This window comes from Haliotis rubra, unplaced genomic scaffold (genome assembly GCF_003918875.1).
Source record: "Haliotis rubra isolate DU_JTF1 unplaced genomic scaffold, ASM391887v1 Scf695, whole genome shotgun sequence".
Lineage (NCBI taxonomy): Eukaryota > Metazoa > Mollusca > Gastropoda > Lepetellida > Haliotidae > Haliotis > Haliotis rubra.
In genome coordinates this window covers 389,270-413,281 of record NW_025767407.1, presented here as the reverse complement: position 1 = coordinate 413,281, position 24,012 = coordinate 389,270, and the positions used below count along the sequence as shown (strand labels likewise).

Here is a 24,012-nt window from a genome sequence, read left to right as displayed (position 1 = left end):
CTGGTATAAACACAACAAGGTTATCCGTAACATTGCGAGATCATCACCTGGTATAAAAGTCTAAACATTTTGTGATCATCACCTGGTATAAACTCAACAAGGTTATCCGTAACATTGCGAGATCATCACCTGGTATAAAAGTCTAAACATTGCGAGATCATCACCTGGTATAAAAGTCTAAACATTGAGAGATCATCACCTGGTATAAACACAACAAGGTTATCCGTAACATTGCGAGATCATCACCTGGTATAAAAGTCTAAACATTTTGTGATCATCACCTGGTATAAACTCAACAAGGTTATCCGTAACATTGCAAGACCATCACCTGGTATAAAAGTCTAAACATTTTGTGATCATCACCTGGTATAAACTCAACAAGGTTATCCTTAACATTGCAAGACCATCACCTGGTATAAAAATCTAAACATTGTGTGATCATCACCTGGTATAAACTCAACAAGGTTATCCTAAACATTGCGAGATCATCACCTGGTATAAACTCAACAAGGTAATCCTTAACATTGCAAGACCATCACCTGGTATAAAAGTCTAAACATTGTGTGATCATCACGTTATCACAAGGATTAAGAACTGTCTCCTATATCGTGTGTGTATATTGGCTGTGAAATACTTGATATGCATTCGCTTTGGTTTTTCTTTATGACAGATATTGGCAGATGGATTATGTTGGACAGCGACTGGTCCAGCCAGCTCGATATTTAAAGACCCCCACATTCACGGTGTAATCGGATTGCAGATCAGCGATGGGAAACATGAACAATAACATAATTTACAACTGCTCAAGAGAGATAATTGTATTACTCATAATCCTATGAACCAAACCAGAATAGCACAGGTGTGTGGAGAACAGAATAATTGTGACATAATCCAGAGTGTGACAAAATATATAAACAGATATATGTCTCACATATGTGGCCTCATATTACGTCAGTGTTCAATTAGCGCTTGATTAATTACACCCTCAGGGTCGCATGGTTACAGTCTAGTGTTGATCTTTGTCTCACCTCAACTGTCAGTGAGGTAAGCTGGTGGTGAAAGCGTTCACTCGTCACGCCGAAGACCCGGGTTCGATTCCCCATATGGGTACAATGTGTGATGTCCATTTCTGGTGTCCCCGTTCCGTGATATTGCTGGAATATTGCTAAAAGCGGCGTATAACCATACTCACTTACTCACTCACTCAACTATGAGGTGCTGGGGTATGTTTTCAAACTGTCTCACTACTTCAAACAATTTCAGGGGTGGTAGGGTATAGTAGTAGTTAAAACTTTCGCTCTTATCGCCGAAGACCATGGTTTGATTCTCCACACGGGTACAATGAGTTAAAACCATTTCGTGTCTCCGCCGTTATGTTGCTGGAATATTGCTAAAAGCGGTGTAAACCACACTCACCCACTCAAACTACTGCGTCTCTGTGTTATTGTATGTGTGGTAGTGACAGGCCGATTTCAGACACACAGCCAAGCTTTCGAACTATCACTAGCTGAGGTATATTGGCCCAAAAGCTGTGTTATTACTGAAACTTAAATTGTCAATCAGTTTCTTTCACTTTAGAAATCTCAGGAGACATATGTTAGTATTCATTGTTTTCGGAGGTGTTTTAATGTTGAATTATCGCTGCCACCACCAGGAATCTCTTGCACTAATCGCACTAATCTATGTTAAAGCAGGGGCGGAAATATCCCATTGCCCGACGCCCGAGTCCAGTGTTTTTTTTCTGTCGGGCAAGCAAATTTGTATATCACACTGTACCGGTGTCCAATGTTAATTATGTTATTTATTTACAAAATCAACAAGAAAACGGCCGGTATAGTGGTTAATTATCAGGGCAAGTGATTTTACATGTGTCACTGTACCGGAGTACACTAGCAATTTTAAAGTTATTTCCACCCCTGTAAAGAGTTGAATTATTCTTGACAGATGAAACTGTCCTCGTATGATCCATAGATATACTTCAGACCTACAGGTATGTGTTCGAGACCTTGCTTATGACTAAGTATACAAGAACACTTAAAGGACAGATATAGAAACATTACCACAAACAGACGAAGCGAAAAGGTAGTCATCGATCACACTAAAGTGCAGGAGACCATAAGTAACACACGCTGGCCGAAATACGTCTGATTGGAATTGCCTTTCAATTCCCAACTGTTCAAGCTCTTGATCAACGTATATATCTCAACAGTGTCCCAGTTTTGTACACAGTTGTTACAGCAAACCCACACTGTTAATAACATGGCAACTACAGGGATACGTTTCATAACATGCAATACAATATTTTGAATTAATAAATCGTAACCATGATACCGATATATGATGCAATTCAATGAAATATGTCAGCTTAATTTGTCACGTTATTACCTTCTTGGGGCTGCCAGTACATGCATTATTCATTGTCCTTTGACATATCACTGTTAATGGCCGTTAACGTGAACATACGGACCGACAGCGCCTTTGTTCTACATTTGTGGCAGGCTGTAGCTGGTCTACAATTCTCATTCGTCTATGTTAATGCATTGCAATAAAACCTGGATTAGATCAATGCATGAGGCGCGAAGCCATCACTCTTTTGGATAGCGGCATTAACAGGCATTGTTTACAATGTTGTACTTTTAGCCACGCAGAGTTTACAGATCTTCTTTATGGCACGGTGATTTTTTTACATAACACTCACAATGTTGACTTTAATCACGAGTCTGTATTTACAGCATGGCCCCAGCTGCGTCCATCGACGGCTTAAGTCAATACAACGTCGACAGCGTTAACGTTGAGGCGTTGAAAACATGGCTGAAACTTGATCCGGCCTCGGTAATATGTTAAAACTACAAGTGATATGATATAATCTGGTTAGTTTGGTTTTAGAACTGACAGCGTACGAGGAGCCAGTCAGTTGCAAAATGACGCCATATCTAACTATAAAAATACCAGTTGCCATTTTAAGTCCACCCTCTGTCTACATCATCTGTATGTCTACCGCTTTCGCTCGTCACGCCGAAGACCCGTTTTGGTATCCCCCGCCGTGATATTGCTGGAATATTGCTAAAAACGGCGTAAAACCAAACTCACTCATTCACTTACTCACTATAAGTCTACGAACGCGGCAACAGTCTCTAATGAACTAGTTCCTCTACGAAACATCCATGGATGGGTCGATGAGGGGAATCAGAGCATACAATTGGAAGTAGTACTGGTGATCATGTAAACTATTTGTAAACGAACAACCACATTACAACTAAATCATCTGGTGAAATGTTTACAACACATTGGAACGAGTTCCAGTTTGGTAAATTGCTTCAGGGCATTATGTGCCATTACCGTCTGGTGCCATCATTGGTTTTCAGTGATCAGTTTTCATCACTACTGTTGCCCTTTACGACCACTGGATGCTGTCGTTACTGATTGGTGCCTGGTGTTGGCGTATACTGTTACATTCATCTAACAAGTGTATCTGACCTTCTGATCACCCCTTCCTTAACAAGAAGCTGTTACGTATCTTCACTTATAGTCTCATTACGAACCCAAAATCCATCATTTCCCATGTTAAGTCAACTGTCAATCCATCCACCCGGGGGGTGGGGTAGCCTTGTGGTTAAAGCGTCCGCTCGTCACGCCGAAAACCCGGGTTCGGTTCCCCACATGGGTACAATGTGATAAGCCCATTTCTGGTGTCCCCCGCCGTGATATTGCAGGAATATTTCATACTCACTCAGGGGCGGTGGGGTAGCCTAATGGTTAAAGCGTTGGCTCGTCACGCCGAAGACCCGGGTTCGAATCCCCACATGGGCACAACGTGTGCAGCCCATTTCTGGTGTCGTGATGTTGGTGGAATATTGCTTAAAGCGGCGTAAAACCAAACTCAGTCAGTCAGTCAGTCATACTCACTCACTCATGTAGACCGGCGCACAATCTCGCAATGGCGTAAAACTATACACACTCACTCACTCAGTCCATCCACTCGTTAATCCACAATTTGCCCTAGTACGTCTATCAGTCTATCTACCTATTAATCCATCTTTTTCTCTGTTAAGTCAACTATCCGTCTAACTACCCATTAATCAACCCTTGCCCCTATTAAATCAACCATCAATCCACCTACCTTAATCCACAATTTGCCTTTACTAAATAACCATCAACATATCTACTCATTAATCCATCATTTGCCCTATTAAATCAACCATTAATCTATCAACCAATTAATCCACAATTTTCCATATAAGGCCAGCCATTTTTCTATCTACACATTAATCAACCATTTCCCTTTTTAAGTCAACCATCAATCTGTCTACCCTTTATTCTACCTTTCCATATAAGTAAGTCAACCATCCATCTATCTATTTTTAAATTCATCATTTTCCCCATCATGTCCGCCGTTTAGTACATATACACATTAATCGAACATGTTTTCCTTTTAAGTCATCCAGACTTGCTCTAGGTAACCGAAGTCCATTTATCCATTAATCTTCTAGATCCTGTATATAACAGCAGTCGAAAAGTATTTACCCATTTATCCTCCGTATTCTCTGTTTGGTCAGTTCATATACTGGACAAACTCAGTTAGGGATATTGGTATTTTTATGATTGATATTTTATCAGTGTGTCAATGAATAAATAGATCATTATTCATAATTTCAAAATTTACATATATCCCTAACTATTTTTGTCCAGCATATGCACTGATAAAATTGTACGGTGATTGACGCTGATAAAACAAACAACAAAGCTATTTTTGAACCGACCTGGGTTTGAACGCTGGTCTCTGGAACAATGAGCAATCGTGTTTATCACCATTCTAAATGTCAAACATGCTATACATAGACCATTTTTACAGACATAAATATACAAAATTAAATAACTCTTGGATAAAAGCATATTCCCGAAATATGTTGTTTGTCTTTCTGTATTAGACTTTATTAAATGCATTATTGATAAACTTGTTTTTTTCCCGAAAAGACGCATGATCGTAAATTGAATCTAAGAAGCACAAGCCCCAACACTGAACAATGTTTCTGACATTTCATCGACAGTTTGGGGCTATTTTTAGCATCAGGCCGCTGTAGAGTTAGAAAATCAATATGGAATTTGAGGGAGGAAGTTGCTCTGACTTGTGGGTAATAAAATGCCAAGTGTGAGAATGCCACCATCCCTAACTGGTCTGCCTGTTAGTACGCGCTTTGCGCTTAATATTTCACAATTAAGATACGGGAGGTTAGATTCGTGGCGTACTGGTTTGTCACGTGACTTCCTCTTTCCATGCATGACTCGGAAATAGGCCCAGCAGGTTACCATGGATTTTTGTCTTATTTTGTCCGTCAGTTCCGTAGTATGTCTCAGTTTAAGAGAGTTAGGGTTAAGAGGGATGGATTAAGGTCTTTACCGTTATAAATCAAGATTTGAACTTAAATTGAACGGGGAACGTTGGGTAACGTCAAGCGTGGATTCTCCACAACGATACAAGTATAGTTATCGGTGTCCCTGACGTCATATTACTGCAATTCTATACAACAGTTTCGCGATTCCTATGTCAGTTCCGGTAACAACAAAGGGGAATAACTCTGCACAGCGGTTGTAACTCCGCCAACCCCGCTCCCAGCATGACACTGAGCATAATTCCGGTTAGAAAATGTTCCCAAATTATTATGCTTATTATTAATAAACATATACAAACTACAGTAAAGGTAAACCTAACAAAATGGTTGTCATTCTTAAGCATCAATTGTCGATACTTAAGCAAACCGCATTTTCTCATTACATTTATTCAATAAAGCAGAAATGTTTTCTTTCATCTATGACAATAAAGAATAGTTGACAAGGTGTGTCTTTGATGCAGAGGTTTATTATGTATGCTATGATCACCTAACCATGCCGAAACGATCAGTTACGCACCGTGCCATCATTCATCGCATTCTGTTTTAACTCGGAACACCATGGGATATTGGGTACGTTCGTGAGGCGAATTATCTTCAAAGAGAAATCCAATTGAAGAAGTATCTCTTTGATTAAGGTAACGTTTTCGTGTTTGTTACAAACCTAATTTGTTTTCTTTACAGAATGTAAAAATTGCTATATCGGTTTTGTAAATTAAATGAACGCGTGTTTTTAGGTGATGAAAACCAATCAGTTCTAATGAACTATTTGACGAACTCCTATAATGTTTCGGGGTGTTTTTATAGTTTTTATTCTCGAGTAGAACTGAAACTTGACGTTTAATGAAATGTTTTAGCATCACATCCACTTAAAGTAACACGTCGCCTGTTTTAGTGTTACACAGGATATGGAAAAAATTGGTGTGGGTGTGTTTAGAGTGAGCTTAGATTTACGCCGCTTTTAGCAATATTCCAGCAATATCACGGCTGGGGACACCAGAAATGGGCTTCACGCATTGTGCCCACGTGGGGAATCGAACCCGGGTCTTCGGCGTGATGAGCGAACGCTTTAACCACTGGGCTACCCCATCACCCCTTATCTGGCTGTGGTTAATCAAAATTATTGTATTGTTGTTCATGCATAAATAGTCCCTATATGGCATAGTGGATTATGCTTGCATGGTATAATTGTAAGAACTATCTTTGCTTCGTTGCACGAACGGTTCACCAACAGTAACGGACCCGAACCATTACTGACACTGATGCATGTGTGGATGAGTGTATGTCAACAGTGGTTTTAATGATAGTGGTCGACTTTATTCTATGTTAATTGCTCAAAAGAATAATATCTATGAAATGCCACCATAACTGGTTCTTTGCAGCTCCAGCAGAAACGGCATATGGCTGCAAGTTGTACATCTAGATCAAGGTCTGGGGTTGGATTGTGTTCTGTAGCTATTTAGTGACAGTCATGAGGCAATTATGTCAAGTTCCGGTATTTTGTTTCACTCATGCAAGCGGTTTTGCATACTTTGAGCGGCCGGAGTATCAATGGCTTGCCATGCTATCAGTAACGTAATATTACTGGTTCGTCATGTTAGCCGTGACACAATATCACAAATCTGCCAGGTTATCAGCAACAAAACACCTTATATAATCATTAGAGTATCAGAAAAGTAAAACGGTAATGTGTATCACAGTTTAACCTACAATAAACGTCATCAACATTAAAAGACATAGCTATATAAAAAAATCAGTCGTATCTATTAAACTCCTGTTACAATAGTCAAAGTGGCACCACCCATTTGGAGATCATGGGGATATATAATACCTTATCTTGCTGCATGATTCCCCAGCCGGATTTACGTAGTCAGCAACGACCATAGGTTATCTGGCCATCACTAAAGACACAGACGATAGTCAAAGTAGACTAACGCTTAGTCTCTGAATACATACTCATGCCAATAGACTTACACTTACACACCCACGTCACACCCCTCTGAAAATTGATGATATATGAGTATATATAATTTTGATTGTAACTAATAAACCCATTGAAATTGAAAAAGAACTCCAGGGAAACCAGTGATTCAGAACCTGGAGAAATCTAGACTTGCTTCATTTAGGGCTTTTATTGCTAGGCTAGGCTTAGGGCTGTAGGGAAAATGATGTGGTTCAGGGACTGTGACACAGACTATAGTCACAGTGAAACATCCAGTGATACCGGGCCATGGTGCAACATGGTTCTCCAGATAATGATGACAAAGATGAACTTAACACACCAATGATTGTGTGCCATATTTTAAGAAGACGTCACTGAATAAAGCCTCACGCCCTGTTTTGTGTCATGCAAAATAGAGTACCAACTTGATATCGGAGAAAAGCAGTGTATGTTTATCATATTTTATTCATTCAATCCTGGTACTAATCGTCTTCCTTCTGTTTCAGGTGATGGCATTGGGTGTTTTGCGTGTACGTCTATCAACCACAGCAATGTTGAATGTGAGGATACATTTAACAACACCGGGAAGTACTATATTGAGAACTGCTGGGCATCCAGGAAGGGAAGGGTAGGCCAATTCCCGGGCACACAGTGCATCAAGATGATTGCAGAGGACTGTAAGTACATCTGGTTTCAAGGAGTGAGTGAGTGAATGAATGAATGAATGAGTGAATGAGTGAGTGAGTGAGTGAGTGAGTGAGTGAATGAGTGAATGAGTGAATGAGTGAGTGAGTATAGTTTAACGTCGCACTCAGTAATATTACAGCTATATGGCGGCTGTCTGTAAATAATCGAGTCTGGACCAAACAATCCAGTGATCAAGATCGATCTAGGCAATTGGGATACGATGACATGTCTCAACCAAGTAAGCAAGCCTGACCACCCGATCCCGTTAGTCGCCTCATACGACAAGCATGGGTTATTGAAGATCAATTCTAACCCGGATCTTCACGGGTCTGGTTTCAAGGAATTTCCCTCATGTTCATGATCAGTTTTGTCTCCGGGACTATGTGTATTTATCATACCATGCGATTGTCCAATGTACAAGAGCCGCATCTATCTATGTCCCATGCGTCTATGTACATCTGGCAAACAAATTCTGATTACTGATTACTGTCAGAAAGCATAAAGTTACTGCTGGGACACTATTGCAGCTTTGTTGAATTGGTTAGTTCTTGAAACGGCTACCGGTTGGGCAGCATACGCTCACCTTTTCGCGAACACCTGGTACCACACTATTTCATAGTGATTCATAAACACATGCTCTGTCATCGTATCGCGTGGAGACAATTACTCGATTGTTTGGTCCAGACTCGATTTGTTTACAAACAACATTGTACAGAGCTGTAATACTTCTGAATCAAACATACATTCATGATACAGTCACAATTGTACAATCGACTCTGCTTTTAACAGAGAATTCTTATAAATGTGAAAAGGGATTTGCCGCTTCTATTTAGATCCCGGACGTCCTTCGTGGAAACACATAATGACCATTCTACAAAACTATGTTAATCCTACTAGTAGCACTCTTAAAGCCTACTCACTGAGCTCATGTCCGCGCACCACTCTAACTACAACGATTGTGGAAAACCCGCTGATTTACTGACAAATGGAACATTTAAGGAGTATGTTCTCTTGTAAATGTAATTAAGGTGATTAAGGAATACTAATCGTGTATTGCATGCGGATTAGGGTCTGCCAGGTATATAACTTGAGATGGTTATCATAATGATGGCGTATTACTTGGTTTTTTTATCACACAACTTGTATAGATTACAGGTCTAATATGCCTTCACAAATGGTAAATATTCATTACTTGTAAATGCTGACAGATGTGATCTTTAAACTTTGCAAAAACTCTAAGTTAAGAGGTATCTTTGTTTAAATATTCGACTATGTTTTTTAAGGAATATAATGACTTCTTAAGAAATATATACCGTAAGGAACCTAGGCTTCAACGACGCACAACAAAACAACGGAAAAACAATTTCACACTGGAAAGATATATTTCCAAAACCTCTATGAAATAACCACGGATATAAAAATATAATGATTTCAGAACTGTTTCAATTCACAAATTTGCACATTTCCAATTTTCCTGAGAGAAAATGATTTGCGCATATTTTGCAAAAACAATACCCGATACTATCGTTCAGCTATTCTGAGAACGTTTGCTCGAAGATCGTTTGTGGTTTCTTCTGGATATTCTTTATGAAAATTATTCTAAATTAACTTCAAATTAACTCAAAAGTAATATCACAGCATAGCCACATTACCAAACATTTCTTAACTTACAAACATTTTTTTATGAACGCAAAAGAGATTAAAGTTCTCTATAAAAACCCAGAAACCATAGAAACGACGTCAATATCTAATTCTACGGTCAAATTTGCAAGGTCGTTGTGAATATAGCGGATATTTTATTACGTGTCCTCTACAGTTACCATGGGAGTCGAGATAATTGTTTCTGAGTTCTTGTAAATGAGGAAGTGTTTGTGTCTTACTGGGTGTGGACCGGTTCACACAAGGGTAACGCCTAGGGGTCACGACGCAAGCTGGGTTTGATTCCCAACATGGATGCAAGGTGAAGCGCACTTCAGAAATATTGCTAGAGGAGCATAACACAATTATAGAATCACCTCATACGTAACTTTATTCCTGGACTACATGCTGGCGTATTGTAAGCCATAAGTTCAGTTTAAGGGCAACACTGTATTGAATTACGTCCATCTTGCTAAGACTTAAAATTCGTTAACTGTTTGGTTTGGTCACAAAACGTGTGGAGTCACCAAACAAGTGGATATATATTTCATGTATAAACTTGCAAAAAATGTTAAACTGATCAAGTCTAGCCCCACAGAGAAGCGTTTTTTAATTAGGTTTATGAATTATGAATAACATAACCTTTAATAAATGTCCCATCCTTTGCCCGAAAGCGAATTTATATGGCACGGTGCCAGAGTCCAAGTAGGTCAGATGCCCGAAGAAGTGTCTATATATATCTGGCAAACAAATTCTGATTACTGTCAGTATTCATAAAGCTACTGCTGTGACAATATCCGATCTCTGCAGAAAGTCGAAACGGTATGTCCAACCTTCAGCTTGAAAGCAGGATCTCCGGTCGTTACCAAACACCTCTCACGGAGGAAATTAGCCTCATATGTCTGCATCATCCTGGCATCCTCCTTGGAGGGCTGACCTACGTGGTGCCCCCACGTTTGATCATTACCTCCGTAAACAGCAAACATGCGTCTTCACTCAGGGGTGCTTGTTTCTTTCTAGTCGGGGAAACGATTTGAATGGCTTTGTTTACGTGTGAATCATGGTGAAAATCGTACATGGTGTTGTTCAGATGCGTATTAGATACGTATTAGACACTTGTTAGGCATAAACATTCAATACGTATCCTAATAATGAGATATGTTCTGTCCCTGTCTATCGCTCAGCCCTGATCGGCCTCCAAAGAAGCAACGATACCATAACTCAAGCCCGTACGATTGTTGTTAACAAACAATGACAATCAAGAACCCTGTACTATTTTTGTGGTTTGTGATTCATGTATCATTTATACTCAGTGTGTTTGATCATTTAATACGACACGTGAAGATCCAGGTTAGAATTGGTCTTGCTTGTCTTAAGAGGCGACTAACGGGATCGGGTGGTCAGGCTCGCTGACTTGGTTGACACATGCCATCGTATCCCAATTGCGAAGATCGATGCTCATGCTGTTGATCACTGGATTGTCTGGCCCCGACTCGATTATTAACAATTGAGTGCGGTGTCAAACAACAACCCAACCAAACAAAAACGAACATTTGAAAAATACCCAACATCTTATAAATTCGAACCTCAGGTACCGTTACTGGTAACCATAGTAACAAATTAACAATGGAACTCCCCCATGTATTTGTGTAGCATAGGTGTGTTATCCCGCCCATGACGCCTGAGAGATGGATTTAAGTAAACGCTATACCTGTGGGTTTTTTATCCATCACAGAATTCGTTTCACAGATATCGAAATACATATCTGCCTCTATGTACCAAATTACCCATGGTATCGATTGGAGACAGGTAGCTTTTACACTAATGTACGTTCCTAGTTCCCATTCCATCGATCTTGGTAGGTTCCAGACTGGTGACAGGTTTCATTCGTGACTTAAAGGACCAGAGGGACATGTCGACATGATGATAATTTCGAATGATCATGTTCCATCTTTACATGGATCAAAGGTCATATAACAAACGACAACAATTCACAGTGGGTCTAGATTCGGACCTGTTTCAACATCAGACTTGGTTAAAGTCTTTCAAGTCTCTTTGTCTGCTCATTGATATTGCATGGGTGATGGTGGTGGTGGTGGTGGTGTGTGTGTGTGTGTGTGTGCGTGCGTGCGTGCGTGCGTGCGTGCGAGCGTGCGTGCGTGCGTGTGTGTGTGTTCGGCCCGGGTTCGACTCCTCACATGGATGCAATGTGGGAAGCCCATTTCTGGTGTCACCCGCCGTGATATTGCTGGAATATTGCTAAGCGGCCACAAACCCAACTCACTCACCCACTCAGTGATATTGTATGGTAACAAATTCATCGGGTAATGGATAAGCTACTCACAAATATTTAATTGTCTAGACCTTGGCTGGAAACAGACACTAGACCTTGGACATACCTCTTGAAGTAACCTTTTTAACCTTGATACAGTAAGAAAGACATACAGGCATACGAGCTCGTGGTGCAGTCATTCCTTGTAATCGTTTTGGAGTCTGTATTTGTGAATCTTGGTATTAAATAAAATACCTGATGATCTGAATTTAAGAAATATTTGAAACATTAAATATTTATTTCAGCTATGGTATCATCATACTTTTAGGTCTCATCTGTATCATGCATATATCAGAACTTCGGATAGTGATTCGTTTCGTATTGCCACCTTCGCCATCAATTTAGTTAAATGTTGATAACATCCATATATGATCTGTATCGTGATTAGAAAAGGGAGCGATCAGTTGGTTATTGCCTGATTAGGAATCACAAAGAGAATAAAAGGCCTATCCAATAATCAGATTAAAGGCCTTGGGCCAAAAATTAATGATTGAATTGGTAGTTAACTCTTTCCACAATACGTGTAATGACAAAAGGGATACTTGACGTCAGGAAGTCTTCATGTTAGACTCATTATGTCTCACAATTAAGTAGCACTATCCATTACATATCATAAAACATTTCGATGGTGCTTGGAATGTTTGTTCTCAAAGATAATTGCTTACGTTCAAGGTAACGAGCATGCATGCTTGACTATCAGAATCTACCCTTCCTTCAAGCGAAAAGAGAACATTATCATTCATGAAGTTGTGTTGTTAAAATCCATTTGTTAATGTCGGTGTGTTGATATTATGATATTTCGACTGTTTTTTTTAAACAAAACAATTTGTGGAACTGGTGAAGTGACGAATCATTTGAAACAATTAAACGATTTAGACTGCCAAACACTCAGAGGAGAATGAGACTTACAGGAACCGTACTGATCGTATCTTCAGTGATTTTCAGAAGTATTCGCTCAAACGTTTCCGAACGGAGATACGGTATTGGAGTCGAGCAACTGTACTCTAATCAGTAAAGATCAGAGGTCGTGCTAACCTAACCTTGTACAGTTCACGTGCCTGTCTTGTTAGTACTGACAGAGAGGCCCTCGGGATTCAGCCTCAGTTATAATGACCCTTATTGTAAGTTCGCAAGCAGAAGGACGAACCAGTACAATTCCAGTGCGTATGGGGCCATTTAAATGATAACATACCAGCCCGGTCTCTTGGAGCCTACATACACTTACTCATATTAGTGCTCATATACTCAATTCCAAAAGAAACTCTAATCACGTATAGCTGTGATACAGTGGTTAATTGATGTTTGCTAATGAAATCATGCAGACAAAACATGCGCTCCTTAAAGTGAGTGGGTGAGTTTAGTTTTACGCCGCACTCAGCAATATTCCAGCTATATGGCGGCGGTCTGTAAATAATCGAGTCTGGACCAGACAATCCAGTGATCAACAGCATGAGCATCAACCAACCCAGCGAGCCTGACCACCTGATCCCGTTAGTCGCCTCTTACGACAAGCATGGATTACTGAAGGTTCATTCTAACCCGGACCTTCAAGGTTCCTTGAGGTGAACACACAAGTGATCTTTATTTAGAACCAGATGTTTTGTGATGATGTATCATGACATATATGTATAATTCAGTATATATATAATTACAGTTAAGTCTATCACAACTACACACTTAATATAATTTACGTTTCAACATTTGTGTATTGACATACATGCAGATTTGTATACTCAGAATGATAAATAACGTCCGAAGAAGCTTTTGTCAGCAACTGCACTCATAAAATTAGTAAAATCCCTCTTTTGGTCACTGTAGAGAACATTTACCAGATTACAGTTAAGCCATTATGTTGATATTTGCATCTGACAATTTTATGGATTGTTCGTATCTAAATTTGGCACGTGTTGAATGGGGGATCAATGCAATTCACCCCTAATTGGACGTTATATATCAATTTTATGCCAGAAATGCCCCAACATCTACTCCACTTTGACAGAGCTGGAAAGGAAATGAATGCATGAAGCGAATAATGGAAATGAGAACTATCATGGAACTAGCATGGAAATCGTTCTGCTCAATTATTTAAAACTCTTTGTGGTAAATCACACAAATACGCAATTATTTCATGTACATTTGCATGTAAAGAAAAGAAATTTGCAACTTTAAGTCGTTTGGGGATTGTGATACCATGCAATGGTATTACGTTCGCCATTCTAGCTGTCATCCGAAAAACATTACATTTATGATCATCACCTGCTGTTTATATTCAATGACCAAACATTTCCTGGAGGTATAATACACATTTACATGTATTCCTACATACCTGTCATGCATGTCTGTAATCTATCACTGTTAACGTTGTGTACTCCAAGTTACTAGGTGTAGATAGGCTTATTTAGTCGCCTACAGTTAGCTAGGTGTGTTTAATGCTGTCTAATGGGACAGCTTTAGAAGGTTAATACCAAGCCCGTGCTTCGTCTCCCTAACGTTGCTGCTGGGCTGGAAACCCCCTTTCCTAAATTGACTGTAAGACTTCAATTATATTTTCCAGTGGCCTTTCAGACAGATTAGGCTGTAAATCCCACCATAGCGCCATTAAACCTCCCGCGTTAATCGCCATTTTCTCACAAATATATCACCGGTGACAAGAAATTTGGGCATCCCGTACCTTTAAATACCACTTAACTGTTTTGACTGCCAGAGAGAAAATTGAACACCTTGTCTAGCGGCGAGAACTCGCTTTCTTTCGAACTAGTATTAAGTTAACCTGTCTAGCTTGAATGAGCTTTGGAATAATTCGATTTAGACGTTCAGCGTGACCTTTCTGTGTCATTCATACCAAGGGAGGTAATACGTTGGTGTTAAACAAGACCATTATAGAGTTATAGCCATCTTCGGAAACAGATTTAGACGAATTCCGAGGGGTTTGCTAAATTAGCCGTGATGAAGAAAATGATGAGCAAACTGACGATGGTTGTGGCAGGTGAAGTTTGTACCAATTCTGTCATACGGCCTGACGCACACATTGCCATGGCAACCGATTTTCATTACAGCCGCCTTGAATAGGTGTGCGTTATTGATGCCTTTAAAGAAACAGTCAAGTCCTGTTTCCAAGTGACAACGTTGCCTGCTCATCTTATTCAATATGGTCATCGATCTGGCGTGGAACAGCTTGTGACACAACAGACAAGTGACACTTTACGGCCAAAACATTAATACACTTGAAATTACAATGTAACATTGACTATTCATTTCTCAATATCGAGATCAGAGTAAGTGAGTTTAGTTTTACGCCACTTTTAGCAATATTCCAGCAAAATCACGGCGGGGGACACCAGGCGGGTGAACGATTTAACCACTAGGCTACCACACCACCCTCGAAATCAGAACTACTGGCATGCAATGCTTGGAAAGAATCTTATTCCCCAACTGGATAAGTATGTTTATATATGGGTGAAACATGCTCTGTATACGAAGTTTTCAAAGACGTACGTTTGCACTTCTAAGTCCGGCGTCTTTAACGACGAAGACATCATCATAAGAATATAAACAAAAGGAAATAACAAAATATACTTCCCATCAAATGTTTAGACTCACTAGTGTAAATATAGCCACTTACTTCAGGCAACTGTTCTCAACTAAATTTGGCAAAATATTCCATACTGTTTAAAGGTGCTGTTTACACATGAACTGATGTATTGTAAAACAAATTAATAACGTTGAAAAGATTGTTGTCATGAGTTTAATAAGTGCTAAAATTCAGTGAAAAGTGGCGAATTCTATACAAATTTTACACCAAAACGCAGCTGTTCACATGCACGATATTTGCACATGCTTTTCAGCAATTTGATGCATTATCCTCGTGCAGTTCATCCGCATGAGGTTTGCAGTTGGTTCCCCCAAGTGGAGAAATCAACCTTCGATGTAACCACATATATATACACAATATATAGTGAGTGTTCTTAGTGAGTCTAAACTTTTAATGGGAAGTAATAAAGAATGTTGAAGTAAACGGTATTTCAGAAATGTTATGGTATTTTAGCTGAGTGGTTTAAGTGTTCGGTACAACGCATCGTAAAATACATAAACAGATAATGTTACCTATTACAGATAATGAGCATCCAGGTGAGTATTTGTCTTCAGCAACCCATGCTTGTTACAAGGGGCGACTAACGGGATCGGGTGGTCAGGATCGCTGACTTGATTGACACATGTCATCGTATCCCAATTGCATAGATCGATGCTCAATCTGTTGATCATTGGATTATCTGGTCCAGACTGGGTTATGTACAGGCCGATGCCATATATCTGGAATATTGCTGTGTGAGGAATTAGACAACAAACAAACAAAACCTTAGAGTTCCTAATTCTGTGTATTTTGTTTCACCTCATTTGTATTCTGGTTCCAGATACCAACGGCAATACCGTCATCGTCCGCAACTGTGTCGTCGACGACGGTGGCACCAACTCCGAGACAGAAATCGGTCGGCAAAGCCACTGTGGTTGGATGCGAGTGTTAAGATATAACGGCAGGGAAATGCGGGGATGCATACTCAGCTGCGACTCGGACGCTTGTAACAGTGCTGAGATGTCATCGATGATGTCAAACTGGATGACGTCAATATTCGTGATCTGGATTTTGTATCACTGGAACTCAATCTCAGGGTTAATCCCAGGTGTGGCAAGTTGAGTTTTGTGAGGTATCTCACCTGTATACAGAACAAGTGAAATCAGTGTTTGAGGATTCTGTTTAAGAAGGGCAAACAGAGGCAGTGACTCTGCAACTTGAGATGGAAAAATTTTTCTTGACTGAGGTAGTCCAACAGTCAAAGCAAGTGGCATTTATATAATGTTTTATATACATGGATGACTGGAAAATACTTCGCAAAAGCAGCCTGTATGTATTCGACGCTGTAGCTTGTAAATCCTGCACATATTCACATACACGTGGCATACAATGGGTTAATATTTCGTGGATAGTTCCAAATTGCGAGTGTCATGCATAATCAATATTAGATTTGGTTTTCTATGTGTTAAAGGGGAACTCTCTTTAATCTGGTGTTAATCTGCACTCCAGGCGTAGACGTGCAGCTTAAAGCTATCAGAGCAAGGACGCAGTACCATACAAATTCGTGTTTTGATCACTTGGACTGCAATTCAGGACGAAAAGCACCACCATCCCCATGGCATTAGTTGCAGAGGTTAACACTAACACTGTACATTACTGTACAAAGGGTATATGTACAGCTGATACCGTTATTATCCTAGTGAATTCCGCTGGTTTAGATGACATGTTTAATTAGTTATTGGTCACTATACCTTATTCTGTTATACTACTTGATGTTATATTTGTTACGTTATCCTTCCTATAGCACACTGTATGTTGTTATCTCGTGTTGTTTTCATAGAAGAATACCACAGTGACGAGCATCATGTTTCATCATCAGAATACTCAGCGGCTCTCTGCAAGGCGGTTGGATAGCCTAGTGGTTAAATCGCCCGCTCGTCAAGACCCGTGTTTGATTGCCCACATGGGTATAATATGAAGCCCATTTCTGGTGCCCCCGCCATGATATTGTTGGAATATATATTGTTAAAACGGCGTACTCATTCACTCAGAAGATCCACAAGGTTCCTACTGTCTCCGCTGATTCAAGAGGGGAAAACATGTATACTACTGTTATAAAGCTGGTTGAATTTCTGATTTTCGACAAAAGTGTATACATGCAGTTACGTTTTTATTCGTCAACTATTTGACTAAACTCAATGACATGATTCCAGCATGGTAACAATGACATGAAAACATCACTTGGAGAAATTGTAATTTATTTAATATTGGAAAAGGTTGTATTGGAAGCATGTTTGACGCGGTTCTGGAAAGGTTAATGTACTGTTTCAGACAGGGACCGAGTATAGCAGCACCATGGTATGTATACTCATGCCAATAATGGTTGTCACCCCCTTCAATTTTTTTAATTGGAGAGAGGGTGTGGGGTGTGGGTGTGAGGTGTGTGTGGGGTTGGGGTGGGGAGGAGGGTGACAACCATTATTGGCTTGAGTATATAAGAGAGAGGGCAACTGACCATTGTTTGGTTACAAGATTAAAGCTTTAAGTGAAGACCTTTGAATTATACCTTCCGTGGTTCGAGATGTTTTCTGATACACTGTGTAGGACTAGACAATATTGATCGTCATAATTACCCAGATATTTTCATGTGATGAACTCCATATTCCATAATTTTGTGCATGGACATGATTGAAATGAAACGCCTAGTCTGTTTCCAGGAGTGTTTGAGTCAATAATTATAAAGTTCATTCACCTTTGTCTTGCGAAATAGATCGTCCATATCTCATAGTTGTTTTCACTGGATAGGACTATGCATAACCATCCTGTCTGTTTTCACATGAGCTTGTCTCTCTCTTACCAAGACCATTGGTACTGTCCTTCATCATATCGCTCATTGGCACTACAGGTATGAACACCGACCACGATATCGTTGTTAATTCATTGTATGTAAGGTTTGTTTGTTGGTTGTTTATAAGTAAGTTGATTCAAAAATCTTTGGAACGATTAATATTACGATAACTCAGTAGATCCAACACTGGGGTTCCGTCCGTATTAACGGGGGTAAAGAATCCCATAAATATACTGGACAAAATAAGTTAGGGATGTTGGTATTTTTATGATTGATATGTTATCAGTGTGTCAATGAATAAATAGATCATAATTCATAATTTCAAAATTTACATATATATCCCTAATTTTTTTGTCCAGTATACTTTGAACCGTTACAGATGAGGGAAAATGCCCTTAACCCGATTATCTAACCTGTTCTGTTATCTGTGGTAAAAATTCTGTTGTTGACATGATGCTACCAAGGATTGTTCAACTTTGATTAAAACCGCCCATAGCTACATGTCCATCCCTACTACGGGGCGGTGGGGTAGCCTAGTGGTTAAAGCGTTCGCTCGTCATGCCGAAGACCCGGGTTCGATTCCCCACATCGGTACAATGTGTGAAGCCCATTTCTGGTGTCCCCCGCCGTGATATAGCTGGAATATTGTTAAAAGCGGCGTAAAACTGAACTCACTCACTACCCCTACTACGCCATAAACACTGTTTCCGGGCAACGGCAATTGGTTGCAAAATATCTCTTATAACCCTCCCTACTGTGAATACTGGGATTTCTGCCCAGTGCTCTGAATGTCAAAGTGAAGAAATTCAATCAAGCGCGCGTAAACGGCGGGAGTAACTATGACTTTCTTAAGGTAGCCAAATGCCTCGTCATCTAATTAGTGAATGGATTAACGAGATTCCTACGGTCCCTATCCTAGCACATCCCCGTTAATCCGGACCAACTTTCAGTGTATAAGTATGATTTGTTCTCACTTCTAAAACATAAAGTATTATTGAATATGTACCTTACCAAATACCCCCATTCCTCTTTCCGGGAGAATAAGTGTCCGCATTATCGTTGTTGGATTAACGGGGTTAAACATAATAGGATGCCACTTTGTATCTCTATTCTAAATGCATGTTCATTAGCTTGAGGTATTTTTCTAATAGAAATATTGATATATGATACGTATGTTTGTTTGTAATTTTTTCTCATCCGTTTTTCTGAAAACTATGTCGTACGGATACATTGCAGTTTGTTGTATATTCAGAAAAATATATTCTGTACCAGTTGTAATTTCCTCACAATATATACAATAAAGTTCTTTTTATCTTATGTTGCTTGTCATTTCCAGCGTCGTACATGTATCATAAAAATATGAATTATAGTAAAGTATATTGATGCACAAAATGAAACTTTATTTTTTAAGGGCTCGTAAGGACCCCTGTGTTAGTTTTGGCTTGGTCCATGAAGAGCATGGAACTGGCCCACGCTTGTCGTAAAAGGCATTTAACGGGATCGGATGGTCAGGGTCGTTGACTTGGTTGACACATGTCATCGTACCCCAATTGCGTAGATCGATGCTCATGTCGCTGATCACTGGATTGTCTGGTCGAGACTCGATTATTTACAGACTGCCGCCATATAGCTGGAATATTGCTGCGTGGGGCGCTAAACAACAAACAAACAAGAGCTTGTGATGATGGTCATGATGTTAGTCACTGGATTGTCTGGTCCGGACTCGATTATATACAGACCGTCGTTACCCAGCTGGAATATTCCTGACTGCGGATAAATAACAAACAAAACAAACAACTTTATTGGCTAGACAGAGATGCAGTTATGGTTCTGTGGAACAAACGTGCTCCAGGAATGTCAAGTCCAAGAGATTATTCGGAAGGAAGGCGTTGCAGGCCGGTCCACAGAGTAGTATCCCTGTAGCCAGAAACTTCCCCTGATCTAGGTTTCAACACCACACCTGCGTTCGTGATTGTCACTTTAGTGGCAAATATCTGTTGTTAAACAATTCGAGTATTGCACATCCTCAGCAAAATGGTCATCATTAAGACTCTAATCTGTTGCGCTTAGTGCATGTCAATTTCAGAAGACTGCGTGTCAACATATTTCACACAGCTTCAATGCTATTATTTTTACTGCCGATCGTTTCTGAATACGTGGGGGTATGGGTGGACGAGTCGTCTTACGCGCCGCAATTAGCTGAGTCTCGACCTTTGAACCCACCACACACGTATAACTGTGAGTTCGAATCCCAGTTCGACCCGACTGTGTTTGTGAGTGAGTGAGTTTAGTTTTAAGCCACACTCAGCAATATTCCAGCTATATGGCGGCGGTCTGTAAATAATCTAGTCTGGACCAGACAATCCAGGGATCATCAGCATGAACATCGATCTGCGCAATTGGGATACGATGACATGTGTCAACCAAGTCAGCGAGCCTGACCACCCGATCCCGTTAGTCGCCTCTTACGACAAGCATGGGTTGCTGAAGATCAATATTCTAACCCGGACCTTCACGGGTCGACTGGTAGGGCAATCAGCATCATATCCGCTCTCGTGGGTTTTAGTGGAAAACGTAGAAAAGCACCACGTCTGTCTTTAATGACAATCAAGAATGGGTAGTTTCTTACGTTTAAGTCATATACTACCTCCCACATTATTACGCTTGCACGCCTTTGGATATTTGGAATGTTTTCAAAAACTTCGCCTCACAAAAAACACTAACCATGATGGCATATTTTCTTTGGCTATAAGACAGGATGTTTTGACGTATGACCCTGTCGAGTCCGAATGCTGTTCAAAAGCGGCGCCTCACAAAATATTAACGGTAATGACTTTTTTTTCTTCTTTTCCTTCAAGACAGGAATTTTAGACGGATGACACTGTCTATCCAGAGGGCTGAATGCTTCCTGTTGTGCCAACAAGGGGTCTGTTAAGCGTCTACCTGGGGAAGGGAGGGATAGTGTAATTACACACAACCAGGGGCACTGCTGGACAGCGGCCAGCTGGACAACAAGTCGAGACATAATATGATTGGCCATTGGTTCATGTTTGTCCTGATATAGACAATGGTTGGTTGGGTTGTTGTTTAGGGCCGCGATATCCCAGCTATATGGCGGCGGTCTGTAAATATTCGATTATGGACCAGACAATCCAGTGATCAACATCATGAGCATCGATATACGCAATTGGGATACAATGAGATGTGTCGACCAAGTCAGCAAGCCTGACCACCCGATCCCGTTAGTCGCCTTTTACGACAAGCATGGGTTACTGCAGATCAATCCTAATCCGTATCTTCACGGGTCGGTATAGACAATGGACCATGCTGACCATGATTATAATGATGTGCTCAGCGATCAATAGGGGAACGAGATGGTTATGACGGTTTTAGCACCGCGGATGTTATCAATGATGATGATGATGATGATGATGGTGGTGGTGGTGATGATGATGATGGTGGTGGTGGTGATGATGATGATGATGATGGTGGTGGTGATGGTGGCGGTGGTGATGATGATGATGATGATGATGGTGATGATGATGATGATGATGATGATGATGATGATGATGATGATGATGATGATGTTGATGATGATAATGACGATGGTGGGTGATGGTGATGATGATGATGATGATGATGATGATGATGATGATGATGATGATGATGATGATGATGATGATGATGATGATGATGATGATGATGATAATGATGATGATTCCCACTTCAACCAGATTGTGTCGGCAAACTGCTTTAGGGTTATGACAAAGATACGAAAATCGACTGATGACCACATGAACCAGTGATTGCAATTATGAGCAACGATCCGCGATTTTTTTATCAAACAACTAATGAAACTGAGCACCCGGTTCATTAAGGTCTATAACCATAGGGTGATTATCATCAATTTTTATTGAATAGCGTTTTCGTCTATTTTCGTCTTGAATCCTTTTCTATGGAATCCTAGAGGGGACATTGTCGCGTTGTCGCGCTGTTGCGCTTTGGGTGAATAACAAAATAGTATTCAAAGCGCGACAATGCGACATAGCGACAAATGGCTAAAATGTAGCGTTGTAGCGTTTTTGGTTAATTTTGACACTTTTTGCTTGTTTTTGTGAGGGCGACAACGCGACAATGTGATTATGTCCCTTCTAGGATTCCATACTTTTCCCTTCCACACCTTCAACATCGTGGTAACACATGACCACGTTTTAAACAACTGAATACCAGCTTGTTACGACGTAAATTGTAATAAAAACGCAAATTGTAATACTTGCAGCAAATTGTAATAAACTTGACGTAAATTGTAATAAAAACGTAAATTGTAATAAAAATTGACGTAAATTGTAATACGCAAATTGTAATAAAAATTGACGTAAATTGTAATAATTTTCGTTGCGGTAAAATGTAATAAATATTTACGTAAATTGTAATAACAGTTTTAATCACTCGTAAATACGCGGGTGTTTGTTTTTCGTTGCATTTCATACATCAAATAAGCTTGTTAGGGCGATAACTCAAGAAAGAAATGATGGATTTTGTTCAAATTTGGTACCAAGGTATATTGGCGAGATTCACCGACACAAGTGAAATGGAGTGACCTTGAGATAATTTTCAAGGTAACAGCAAAAATCTGAGGGTTTTGCCAATATAAAGATTGTTAGCGCGATAACCCAAGAAAGAATTGACAAATCTTAGCCAAATGACTAAAATGATATTCGTCCTGATATATACTCTCACAAAAAAGAAACGCATCATGAAAATAGCAATTTCATGTAGCAATGAATTAAAACGTGATTCATTTTACAAAAGGTTTTGCTCTGTTTATGAGTCCTATGGTGTTTATGTTTTGAAACATCACAACAAAACGCACCATCCGTAAAATACCCGTATGTAACAGCATGATTTTCAATTTCGGCGTGTAGTGTCACAGAATACACAATTCACATGCAATGCACGTGAAAGTTGGGGATCAGATAGTCTCAATGATGGGTATAAAAGGTTGATCGCTGTCTGTCGATTATTCACTGTATTTGGAATATTGTTGACGAACGCAAAATGCCACGTCTAAGTGAAGCCAACCGTCATATCGCTATTGGTTTGCTTGAAGCTGGCCAGTCTCAACGTGAAGTTGCCCGACGCATGAATGTTCACCAAAGCACCATTTCACGGCTCTGGGAGAGATATCGCCGGCAGAATGCGGTAGCAGATGCCCCTCGTAGTGGGCGACCTCGAGCGACCACTGCGGCGCAGGATCGCTACATCCAGGTATATCACCTGCGTCATCGAACACCTACGGTGACCAGTACCGCTCGACAAATACCCGGATTGAGGAGGCTTTCTGCACAGACCGTCAGAAACAGGTTGAGAGAGGCTTGTTTACGTGCCAGAAGACCTTATTTTGGCCCTGTGCTTCGACAACAACATCGTCAACATCGATTTCAGTGGTGCACCAACGTTCAGGCCTGGAACCTACCGAATTGGTGTAGAATCTGGTTCAGTGATGAATCACGATTTCTATTGGAACGACGCGATGGAAGAATGCGGGTGTACAAACGTCGACGTGAACGTTTCGCCGACGCTTGCGTTCCCCAGGTGGACAGATTC

The 24,012-nt window shown here is 40.2% G+C and overlaps 1 protein-coding gene across 1 annotated transcript in view; it reads left to right on the top strand.

Annotated features, from left to right (window-relative positions):
• Positions 1–16,707, top strand: part of LOC124258496 — a 67,134-nt gene extending 50,427 nt beyond the window's left edge. The window contains exons 3-4 of the mRNA XM_046692567.1: positions 7,836–8,006; positions 16,399–16,707. Of these exons, the coding sequence (XP_046548523.1) occupies positions 7,836–8,006; positions 16,399–16,679 (452 nt within the window). The 3' untranslated portion in view covers positions 16,680–16,707. The remainder of the gene's footprint in view (positions 1–7,835; positions 8,007–16,398) is intronic.
• Positions 16,708–24,012: the final 7,305 nt, after the last annotated feature.